This window comes from Semicossyphus pulcher, unplaced genomic scaffold, assembly GCF_022749685.1.
Source record: "Semicossyphus pulcher isolate SPU_LCO1_2020_fin unplaced genomic scaffold, fSemPul1.0.p SCAF_18, whole genome shotgun sequence".
In the NCBI taxonomy this organism is placed as follows: domain Eukaryota; kingdom Metazoa; phylum Chordata; class Actinopteri; order Labriformes; family Labridae; genus Semicossyphus; species Semicossyphus pulcher.
The window spans coordinates 5464289-5477138 of NW_027211691.1; the positions used below are offsets into that span (position 1 = coordinate 5464289).

At 40.4% G+C, this 12850-nt stretch overlaps 1 protein-coding gene across 7 annotated transcripts in view; it reads left to right on the top strand.

Moving 5' to 3' along the window:
* LOC138595935 (microtubule-associated protein 4) overlaps positions 1 to 12850 on the top strand; it is a 128530-nt gene that overhangs the window by 66926 nt on the left and 48754 nt on the right. For 6 of the 7 annotated variants that reach the window (XM_069667457.1, XM_069667456.1, XM_069667459.1 and 3 more), the window contains one exon: positions 3211 to 4683. The exons of the other annotated variant lie outside the window; for it this stretch is intronic. In XM_069667457.1, coding sequence (XP_069523558.1) covers positions 3211 to 4683 — 1473 coding nt within the window. The remainder of the gene's footprint in view (positions 1 to 3210; positions 4684 to 12850) is intronic. 7 annotated transcript variants of the gene reach the window in all.

A 12850-nucleotide genomic window follows, 5' to 3' on the forward strand; every position in this document is an offset into this window, starting at 1 on the left:
CAGGCGATGAAGGCATAGAGAATTATGAGCACTGTTGCTTGTAAACCCCTCACTGCCTTCCTGAAATTGATGGCGAGACAGCGTGCCGTTCTGTTTGTGTCACAGTGTGCGTGTGCATAATGTCTCTGGTATGTGTGTGAAGTACTAGGTAACAAATGGTGACTCAACAATGCGGCAACCACATGCCCCCCTTCTCCCTGTTACAAGAAGTGGAGGGCTGATCTTTGAAAACCTGAAGGGACTTTATTATGACCGATGTGGAGCAGAACAATAAACTAGATTTACCTACCGAACTACTTACATCATGAATACCTCACAGACATTAATTTATTGAAAGTATATTCCCAATAATTAAACAGAGAACAACTAAAACATCCACTGACATCCAATGCAGTATAACCAACACATTATGATTTCTACTAGACCAGACTTTAGGAGTCTTTAACTGGTCAAACTGGGGTTTAAGGAAAAATAAATGTGTCAAATAATAAGTCTTTTTAAGGCATCTGCTCAAGCCCTATCCTTATTGCACAGTCAGTCAATAGTTCAGCTCACAATACAACTAAAGGTGCACACTGCCAGAGTTTTCTTGTAAACACACAAAAGTAATATTTACATCCAGCGTTACTCGCCAAAATGCATGTAAGAGCTGAAACAACACTCGCACTCTGGATCATGTGAGCCCAACGACCCACCAACACCAGGGGGTGCAAACGATTCTCATTGCTGTTAGGTCAACAGCCCAGGCTAATGACTCTCCCTTGATTACACATCTATTAGCATAGACACCAACAACCTACACAGGCTTATATTTCTGGCTCCGTCCACCAGTCAGTTTAGAACTGAAGAAGCCTTTTGGATGAGAGGTGAAACGTCTTCAAATACTTCAACCAAGTCCACTTGCCTTTTGGATTAAAAGGATTAAAATATTTTCCGTTTTTAAAAATGTCGCCTCTGAAATGGGCCGCTCAGAACAGCTGCAGGTTTCTATGTAGAACCTTGCTTTGCTGAAATCGACCAATCGTGATTCACCGTCATTCACCTCAGGCTGCCTTCTTGCACAAGCTCAAGTCGTTGTCAAGATTTCAACTTACCATTCCGATACCTCCTGGTGGGTGATTCTGGCTCGTACATGTAAGGCAGAATAACCGATCCTAGAGCAGCCATGATTTCTACAACTTTGCTGACAGTATTTGGATCTGAGTGACTGTGTAACATCGCACATAAGGGGGAGGGGCCAGGCAGTCTCTCCAAATACCGGCAGCCATCGTGGCTAAGGTCTAACATTTCTTCGTTTCAGGAGGAAGGAGAGGCTCAGAAAAATAATTTTTAAAACGAAACAATCTTTACCAACGTAATTCAAACACACATTAGAATAATAGAAAATTGATTCATAGCTAAAATGTGTCCCCTTTAAGCTCCAACATGTTCTTAAATGCATCACCTTCCGCATGAAACATTTATACAGCCTTGTCTTTATTACAGTATAGTGCATGCACATTACAAACAAAAAAAGCACACCCATTAATTAAAACACTGCTCAATAGCACTGCTTTTGGTCTTAACCTCCACAGAGTATCCTTAATGCCACTGTATTCTGAAACGCTGACAGAAAAGAGAAAGAAATAATTAATTTCTATACTTAACATCGGCCACTGCAAAGTGTACACAGGAAAAAGATTAGGCCCAATGGGATAAGATGTGGTAAGGCCTTTCATGACTCAATTGCTGTAAGTGAAGTCAATAGACTCGGAGCGAGCAGAACAAGGACTTGACAATTGCCTTAAGGTTCAGAGACTGAGACTCTTGTGCATCCTTACCAGCACTCTGCTTTATGTAATCTACTGCTGTTGATCCAGCTCGAGAAAATGACGGCCCAGTTTCGAACCAAACGTCCACTCAGCACAAAAAGTGTTTTATTTAAAATAAAAAACAGTCATACAGTATATTTCAATGTATCAATACATTTTGATTCTCTAATTGGGTTCAAAATAAAATACAACTATTTGTAAGCAGCTAACTTGATTTAAACACCACAAGTACACAAAGTATGAAAATATTGGCCATATCTGCTGCTCTTCTTTTGGATTATATCATTTTACCTTTGAAACTATACGTAAAGAAGCTGCTTTCTGATGCTTCTTTGCCCTAATGAGTTTGCAGGACACTACATTTGATTCATCCTGATGCATTTGGCTCATGTCATTTTCTGCCTCTCCCAATTACTGCACATACAGTATAGAGAGCAGAGCTCTGTCATGGGTTTTGTTAATATGAAATACAGCACTCCAGAGAGCAGCTGTACGGTATGGGGCTTGACAGCTGCTCCACTTTAGGTCTTCTTCTATAAGTGTGTGCGTGAGTGTGTATGTGTGTGTATAACTGGAAAGTAGAAACAAACTGGGCCAAAGTAGAACAACCTTGTCTCAGTGGGCAATTCTCCCTCTACTGTTGTTATCTCTCGTCTACCTGAGCTTCATTAAACGTTGTCCCGAGACCAAAGCTGCTTTAGTTACAGCATGGTTGCCTGTAATTGACTTTCTTTCTTTGGGACCATTAAGCAGTCTTTTTGTTTTTTTGTAATACCTGACCTTATTTGAGACTGCACCACAAACCCAAACACTGTATTCGTAAAGATCAATACTTTCATCTGAGAGTAGTCTGCGAGGCTGCAGTGAGTCAGCAACCCAAAAGCACAGCTTCTCTATTTCATTTAATTCACCAATGTCCCACTTGTTTTTATGTGTTTGATTCACATTCCTCCAAGCACTCACTCAATCAGCACTGACAGAGAGGGAAAAATATGATTTGAAATCCAACAAAACTCACATACAAATGCTCTTGTTTCACTAAAGGGTGACAGATTAATGAAAGAGAAGTCAGCCGCACAGATAATTTCCACAAAGAGTGTTGTGATTCAGGCTAATCTTCTGAAGCAACATGCACCCCTCCCGCCTTGGATTGAGTTCTTCCAGATGCTTCTCTATTGCTTCTGATGCAGTTCAAAACTACAAACTATAACTTTTAGAATTTGCAGCTCTATAAAAATTGTTTGCATACATTCAGTGTTTTGATATTATTTGCTATATATTTTTTAGATTACGAATTTTCTGTTATTTTCTGTTTGCAATAAACTAAGAGAACCAGTTCATATGCACATCATGCACATCTCCCCCAACTTTAAACTTTCCCCTCTTCACCCACAACAAGGTGCATTAGGCGACTGTTGGCCAGACCAGGCTGGCTGCCTACAGACAGACCTCCCTTTCACCCCAAGCGTCTCCACGGTGATCAGTCGCCATGCTGGCCATCTTGCAGCCAGCCCTGATGACACACCTGACAATTGGCCCACCCGAGAGAGCACGGCCTATGCTGGAGGCGACGAAAGGGACGGAGATGGATCGGACCGAAAACAGAAGAAGAAGAAGAAAAGGCGACAGAAAGATGAGGGGTCTCATGAACCTCTGGAGAGCAAGGGTCACACAGAGGTGGAAGCATCAGGAGAAAACACAGAGGAGTTCTACAACAGGATTGGCCCAAGGAGGGATAAAGGAGAGGGTGGGTGGGAGGAGCAGCTTGGGAAGAGTGGAGGCAGAGGAAAGAAGGGTAAGAGCAGGAAGAAGATTCCACAGGAGTGGGGAGTGATGGCAGAACCATTTGTCCCTGCGTCTGCAGCAACCTCTCAAATCACAGAGGAGGATATGATGGACCTAGGGAGTTCTGTCCCGGCAAACCTAGAGTCCTCGTTCGCAGACATGGATACCAGACCAAGCACCTGGAGAAAGGAGGTCTTTCCAGAAGCAGGCCTGATCCCTTCCCCCTTATCCCAGGACCTATTCTCCTCAACAGCTGCTAATATCAGCCCACTGGTCCTAAACAGTGAGCTGAAAGCCACAGCTGCTCCGTTCACTATGCCCTCCACCACTGACGGTGCACCACTTGGCTCCTTCCCAATGGCTCCTCACCCTGACGATCCATTTGACCTCCTGCTGGATACCGAGAATGCCAGCTTGGGTAACAGCAGCCAGGCCATTTTACCACCTTTCTCTCAGGAGAATGAAAGCATGAGTGGTGACATGGTTGACAGCGGGATGTTTGACAACACCAGTTCCCTTCAAGGGTCTTGTGTGCAAGGTCTGCCAGAGGGTGACACGTCAGCTTTTAGCCCTGCATCCCAGCCAAGTCCAGGCTTTTCCCCAAAAGGTGAGGTGTTAGCCTCAGCCCCACCTCTGTCACCTTCAGATGCGTCATGGCTCCTGAACAACTCCAACGTGAGCAAGGACAGCGATCTATTTGACTTCAGTGACATGAGCTCTTCAAGTCATCCTATAGCCTTAGGGCTTTCCTTTGACACCCCAAGTCCAGCCCCTCTCCGCTCTCCCAAAACCACTGCCCAAGAATTACAACCCAAAGAGCACAAAGATGCCAAATCAGCCCAGAAACAACCCAAGAAGTCCCGTTCTTCATCTTCCTCCTCCTCTGTAAAGAGTCCCACCTCTCCAGGAGCTAAAAAGTTCCCTCCACAATCATCCCCAGTCATCAGCCCTTCATCCCCTCCATCGGTCAGCCCTCTGGGATCTCCAGCATCTGGTCTTAACCCTGCAGCTAAGCCCTTCTTTCCCAGTTTTGCTGATTCCATGGACGAACCAGCCGTGGCCCCTCCAGTTGCCCCCGACATAGAAGGTTGGTTGCAGTCAGCCCTGGACAAAATAGAAGTTAGATATAGAGTAGACAAAAATAGATGATGGATATTTAAACCCGTTTGTGATTCCCCTTGCATGAAAATATTTGTCTAAATACCTGGTTTGGGCTGTCTGGCTAATCCAATTTTGGCTATCTGTGAGTGACTAATGCATGGGCTCAAGTGTTGACCAACAGAGGCTGTGGATTGGCTTGACTTTAATCTTTGACTGTCTTCTTTCCCAGTGATGCACTACTGGAATGTTCTCCTAATTAACAGGGTTGCTGTTGATCGGTGTGCTAATACTAACCAATCACAAACTCTTTCTCTTTAGAGACAGCACCAAATTCAACTTCACTTTTTCTCTTCTGTCCAGGTGTATGTGTTAACACTATATTTATTCTCTGTTTCTTTTGCATCCAGCGGTGAGGCGTCACTTTATCATCTCTGTACTGTGTCCAAATAACTCCTTCTTTTCTTACTAGTTGCCTGTTGCCTCTTTAAGAATTCCTCTAAAATGATTGGTGTTTAATTAAAATGTAGTTTTTTGCTACCTCCCTTCCATCACTTTGTCACAACACTTCCTGGTGTGTCTCCTAACACTAGAACTTCTTGTAGATATAAATATCAAATGGTAATTGTTGTTTTTGTTGATTTTACTTTCCATGTTCTGTGATGATTGCTGTCTTGCCTGCTGCTACACCATAGGTGAGTCAAATTTTCATTCATTTTTGTTATCCCTTGTTTATTTCCTTTGTTGTGTTTATTCATGCATTATTATTAAGCGGTGTCAGTTAAGTAAGCATGCTGGGTTGAATATCTCATCTGGCATGGGAATACCCTTGGATCCTCTTGTGGTAGCTGGAAGACTTGCTCTTGAGAAGGATGATTTGGCTACCTTGCTGAGTCATCTTGCCTGAACAGTATGAATTGTTTGTGCCAACATACAATATGTAAACCAGAGTTGTAAGATTCCAGGGAGTCATGAGGAAACTGTTGGGAAGTGTCATTTCTTTTGCTCAGACTACGGGAGCTTTGGGCTGATCTATAGCCGAGTAAGGCTGACACTCAAAGGAGAAATCTGCTGACAGATGCAAGCTGGATCTCCTGAACCTTTGCAGACTCATCAGGGCTGCCTTGATAATATAATTAATTTCTGTATTTAGGACTTAAAATCTGAATGATTATGTCAGTGCTTTTCTGAATGGGACTAAAATGGACAATGAGGGAGAAGTCTAGAAGGAGGCGGAGACACTTAGAGTTTTGCCAAGGAAACTTTCTAGTTGTTGAGGGTCTTGTGTGCAAGGTCTGCCAGAGGGTGACACGTCAGCTTTTAGCCCTGCATCCCAGCCAAGTCCAGGCTTTTCCCCAAAAGGTGAGGTGTTAGCCTCAGCCCCACCCCTGTCACCTTCAGATGCGTCATGGCTCCTGAACAACTCCAACGTGAGCAAGGACAGCGATCTATTTGACTTCAGTGACAAGCTGGATCTCCTGAACCTTTGCAGACTCATCAGTTTTGCCAAGGAAACTTTCTAGTTGTTGAGGCTAACGTTAGCTAGCATGTAACTGTTAAGAAATATCAAAACTGACAGTTAAAGTCTCATCTCTGGTTCCAGCTGAAGAATAGAGTGTGCCGTGCTGTGTCTCCCCGGCCATTTTCTTATCCAAACTCATTTAGCCTGTCTTTGGGTTTTTTTCACTGCACAGCATTACTTAAACAGTGAGGCATTTTCAGATTTTGTAGAGTGCTGCTGTTCGAGATTTAAGAGAAAAATATCTGAGGTTTCTCCAGATGACCTTAATCTAACCAATTTTAAAATGGGTTAGCTTTTCGATCGTCCTTTAGTCTGAGCCTGGAGAATAAAGAAGACTTCTGTCTGGGAAATTATAATCTCTGCAGCAGCCAGAGAGGGGAAGCTTAAAATAGAATTGGCTGACACTTGTGCTTTTGTGTCTGAGTGGATGTATGGATGTCACTAGTATATGGTTGTGTATGTTGATGCATTCGTGGGGCTCTTTAAGTGTATATCAAAGTGCATTTTGGCATTTGTGCACATGTCTATGAGCTGAAGTGTTTGTGTGTTTTGTGTGTTGCTGTGATTTATGGGATGAGTTCCAGAGGATTCATTTCCTTGTCCTTCCTTTCAACACTTCCTGTCTCTGCCTCCCTTTGGAGGCTGTAATGAGGACTGAGCCAGTTTTCAGCTCTCCACAGGAACGGCAGAGTGTTGAACCTGGCTATTAAGCAGCTTTGATCAATGCCCCCCCACCCTTCCCCTAGAAAGGAAGAGCTTATGTTAGTTTTTCTGCCTCTTCCACATTACATGGATAAAGCAAAACATCTGAATGGGGTGCTGGATTCATGCTCATTGCATTTAATTTTAATGTTGTTGTCATACACAAAGTGTTAATTTCTTCCATAAATGTGTTTACATTTTGCTGAGGTGTGTATGTGTTTGTGTGTGCGTGGAATGTAGGCCTCCATTCATGTGTGTTTTTGTTGTCACTGCATGTTTGTGAGCATGTAACAATCACAAAGACAGTGTAAGACATGACAACAGGAAATGTCTTTCATTAGATTTGACATACATAATGTGTACATGCCGTGTTTATTGTGTGTTTTAGATGAATGTGTGTGTGCTTGAATATATTTGTGTACATATGGGAGAGAAAAAGCAAGAGGCACACAGCTGGCTCCATCTTCCCTCTGTGTAATGAGACCTTTTGTCGGTGCCCAGGGGAGGGTCTTTGTCACCAAGAGTGGTATTTAAGCCTTGTATAAAAGATAAGAAGGCATGTGGAGCACAATAGTGAGCAAGAAGAGAGTCTTCGGAGGGTTACAGAGGGGATGACAGGGAGGAAGAGGGAGGTAGACAAAAAAGGGCGTAAGAAATTAGAATTTGAGACAAAAGCGGCTTTGAAATGATTTTAAAAGACACAGAGGGATGTACGAGAAGGGGGCAGGGATGGAAAATATTGTTTATGTCCCACATGAGAGAGAGAGGCAGAGGACTGAGGTTGAAGAGAGAAAGACTTTGGGGTGATGAAGTAATATGAGGAGGTAAATAAAATGCTGAGAGGAAAAGGTGACAGAAAACTTATAAAGCCTTCTTGTAACAATATATTTATCTGTAATGCAGAGAAGTCTACATAGAGATGGAGAACTACGTAAACCTAAGCAGTAGTGATGTGTTTGTTTTTGTTTGCAGATCACAATTACTTATACAATGAAATAGTAATTACATAGGATACAGCAAACATTTTTTGCCTTGCCTTCCCACCAGTTACTCGATCCCTATCAACAGACATAACAAACTGAATAAATAAAATGAGACAAATAAATAAACAATAATAATAATAATAATAAAGATAATACAAAATACATACACATGCATATACATGAAATACATAAAATATAGTAAATAAATAAATAATATAAGCCAGTAAATAAATAAAGGGTGTTTCTTAGATCAACGTACAAAATCAAATTACAACCCCACTCCCATAGAGTTTGTTCCTGCTGGAGCAAGTTACCAACATTAACATTATGCCTTAAAAAGTACAAAACAGTCTGCAAATATCATCAAAAACATTTTGTTTACGTCTAACAATATATGTTATCTTTTCCATTGACGTGTTTGACGTCATTTCTTTAACCTAAATAGGCCCATGTACATTCTTCCAATTAAGAGCGATTATTCGTTTAGCTTGTGATATGCACATGTCGATGAATAGAATCTCTTTGTTTTGTAAGTGAGGGTTGACAGGACCTAAAACAAAAATCTCCGGGTCCAGAAGTAATTTCTTTGATACAATTTGATCAATCATATTTATAATATCTTGCCGAAAGGATTGCACTTTCGCACAGTCCCATATACAATGGTACACTGTCCCTCTTGTCTCATCACACTTAGGTATCAGGAATGTTATCATTAAACTTGTACAATTTAACAGGAGTTATGTTTAAGTGGTGGTAGATATCTTGGGAAGATTTTTGAAGCACTCTTGCTGCCTCAGATTTGGCATTATGAACATTGCCGTCATGTTTTTTTGCACCAGAAGTGACCTTATTTTAATAAAAGGGTGGAGCTTGAGAGAAGCCGGGGGTTAGCAAACACTTTGTTATCAGCTAGCATTAGCTCAAGTGTTGTGAGCAAAGTGCATCCGTACTTCATGCTAACTGTGATGCTAACTGGGATGTTTTTTTTGGAAAGCTATTACTATGGATGGGTCATGTTATCTTAAAAATATATTTTTTCCATTGTTTTTACCGGCACCTGGCTGTAATGCCATACTACCGCCAGACGTGGATGTATAGTGCATCTGAAAGCTGTTTGCCAACCGCCATTACATAACAAAAGAAGAGGAAAGCAACAGCCGGTAAAATGGGTGTAGCGCTGTGAGATTCAGAACTGGAGAGAAATGCAGAGACTTCTGCAGGCTGTCTCTGAATAATGATCGAATAGTTCCCAGTGAATATCGAAGACTCTGAGCAAAAGGTACCGACCAGAAAAAGGAATATCGGACTCCTCTGAGTGTTTTATAGTGACTGACAATCATAAAGCCTCCCACTAATGCTTACCCTCCTTTTTCTTTCTGTTTACTCAAAATGCAACTGTAATTTACAAAACGAGCACCATGCTGTATTGAAGAAGACTTGAAACAAACAATTGACACAATGAATTAATTATGAAAATGAACACTGAGCTAATCAGTCAACTGAAAAACATTCAGACTTTTTTTGCAACCAGTGGGGTCCCCCCTGCTGGCTCATAGAAAGCAGCAGTATAATGTCACTTCCACATTGGCTTCAATTAAGAGACCTAGAGGCAACATCCACCTCTTATATACAGTCTATGGGAAAGTTTAAGAGCAGCATTATGCCTTGAGAGAAAGATTGAGAGTGAAAGACAATGTTATACTTTCTATTTCATCATTGTTTATTTTTTTGATACTGGAAAAAGATTTGTACAAAATTTTCAACCTCTTACGTTGAACAGGAAATGGTGCAGCTCGACTTTCTGTCAACATTAAATCTACCATTGAGGCTATTAATAGACAGCCCAGAGTACACAGTGTATCCTTGTGAATGCCCATGACAAGTGTGCATACGTCACCCACACATGTACGAACACAGAAATGTGCACATGAATAATGCAGACACGCTGTATGTTCACTGTTACCTCCAGAGGAAGCTGGTTTACTGGTTTTATTGGCTTAAATTTCATGAGATAGACTTAAAGCTGGACAGATTTTATATAAGAAATGTGCTCGACTGGTTCAGTCTCACCACTTTTACCAACTTTAGATACGGCTCTTCACTAAAATTGCAATAAAACCCCACTTTATGCTACCTTTGCGGCTCTGAACAGCAAATAGACAAAATAAGCAGCTTCTCAATGCACATTGTGGAGCATTTAGCAGCTTAAGATCAAGAGACTTGCCAGGTGATGAATGCTCATGATACTTTTGGTCTGCTGGATGTGCAAATAGCTGATCGTTAGCCATGACCAATTTATTGGGTAATTATGTGCAATATGTTCATTGTGTATAGCTTGTTTTGCTGCCCCTGAGTGGTTTAAAAAAAGTTAATTTATATTTTAGGTTTCTTCTTTCCTTCTGTATTCATCTGTATTCTCTTTACTGATGTGGCTCTTTCTACTTTAAAGTTTGTAATTTAAATAAAGAGTAAATATGGCACCACAATAAGCAGGACAGACATTCACGACAGGTTAAAACAACATTGGCTCTTCTGAACCTCAGCTCGAGTCGCTTTCTCTTATACAGCGCTAAAAGCACAGGTGCCAGCCAGTAGAAAGAGCAGAAATGTACCACTATTATGGTTCTTTTTTCCTGCACAGACACACAAAATGTATACTACTGAGTCATCAACCTATTTCAGGACAAACACAAATCCTCAAAAGCCAGGCAGACGTGAATACACTGTATCAGCGGTCTATTTTTACCACATAGTGCTTTTCACAGTAGTTAAGGCTCTTTTCATTGGGGCACAGACTGTTAGATGAGAACCCAGAAGGGACATTCGTACAGTTTGGCTCCATCCCGAAACTGGGAAGCTAATGCCTTTTGACGGCTTTGGGGGAGGTGCCGGGACTTTCGCCTCGTTGGCACGATTGTAAAAGTACACAAGCTAAGTGAAAGCTAACAGTGGGACAAGAGCGTGAGTCACTCTGTGTTATTGTTTGAGAAAATACACCATGTCTCAGCAACAGATTCTCAAACCATAGAGAGAAGGCTGCAGGCAAGCAGAGTGGGCCGTTAAGATTTAATTGAACATTTTAATACTGGCATTTTAAAAAGGCAGCTGCATCACCTCAGACTGTGGAAAGTTCAGTGTCTTAGTCACCTGCAGTTAAGGCAGCTTGGAAAGTACAGTGCCTCTCCCCTAACTGTATGACTTTTATGAGAATTACAGAAAGGATGTCGGCTACTTTAGCACTTTTTCTCACTCTGTACTGTATGCTCACTGACTTTATCAGTAGAATTAAATCGTCAATGTAATCTTGGTTCCATTGGCTCAGAACCAACCTCTACTGAAACAGTTGGTCAGAGTTTCATCCTCCACTTCACATGTAGATTATATCAGTATAGACCTCAATCATAAATACCTGACTTACCATTTTTTCCAGTCAGAATATCCCACAAAATGGCATGAAATAGCTTTTTCAAAAAGCACAATTTCTCACAATAAAACCATGGTGAAAGCATCCATACAAGCTTCATGTTTCAAAAGTACTTATAATAACATCTCTAATAGTATCATCCAACCCAAGACTTCGTCTATGTTCCAATAAAACCACTTTTTATATCGAGGAATCAAACACAAATGCTGCTCTGGCACCAATTCCAATCGTATTACTGCCAACAATAACAAAAAAAGTTGTCTATTATATTTATATATCTATTATTATTCAATGAATATGTTTTTGGCCTTTATTTGATAAGACAGTGGATGTAGTTGGAAATATGGGAAGAGAGAGTGGGGAGGATACGAAACAAAGAAATACGTATATTGCTATTTTGTAAGCAATAATTTAAATAACAGTTAGAACATATCAAACTGAAAAAATATCTGTTTTACATATATATATATATAGATATATATATATATATCTATATATATATCTATATACACATATATATATATATATAGATATATATCTATAAAGATATACATATACATATAGATATATATATAGATATATATCTATATATATCTATATATATATATAGATATATATCTATATATATATCTATATATACATATATAGATATATATCTATATATATATCTATATATGTGTGTGTTGAAAGTAAAAAAACTTGTTTTGTTGCCTGAGCCATGTTTAGTTTAATTTTCAGGTTATTGTTTTGTCTGTGCACTGTCAAGTTACTTTCATATAGTTCTACAAATTACTGTATACCTTATATATACTTTTAGACAGATTTTTCTACTACATTTGCACTACAGAATATTACCAGGCACTATAATGTTACATCTAGTTTTTTTATATCTTTAATCTTCTGATTGTCCATTCTTTGGTAAAACTAATAATTTTGTAGTCTTCAAGCCCAGGCTAAAATAACGGTGTTAATATTCCTTGATCCTATCCCCCATCACTATAACATTAACCTTTACAATATAAGTTATGACGAAGTTATCCTTTACTGTCAGGGTGATAGATTCTCTGTCCATGGTGCTGAAGCTCTATATGGAGCAGGCCTACATCCACGTCTTGTATCCCCGCAGTTCTTACATACAGGATGTCATCACCCTCTGTTACAGTAATCCCTTCTGACGTTTATGATAGGAGGTCCCTTTTTTTACTTCAAACGTATGCAATATATGACTATACCTATGCAATTAATCACCTTTTGTGCTCCAGTAAAACTTTTCCCTTGTAAAAACAAAGTTGACCTGATTTCCAACTTAGCAGGGCAACTTTCTGTTCGGAGCTTTTCTTAGTCAGTAGGAAAAGAACTGGGCCCATACAGTACAGTATGTTCCTCCAGAATACATCCAGAATGTCATCTCTGCAGGATTTGGACCTCTTTACCTTAACATGTGTTTTAAGGGTTGACCCAGCAGTGCTATAGCTAGGTTCTTGGTATTTGTTTCCAGACTCTACCTCCACAACATTTAGCACAT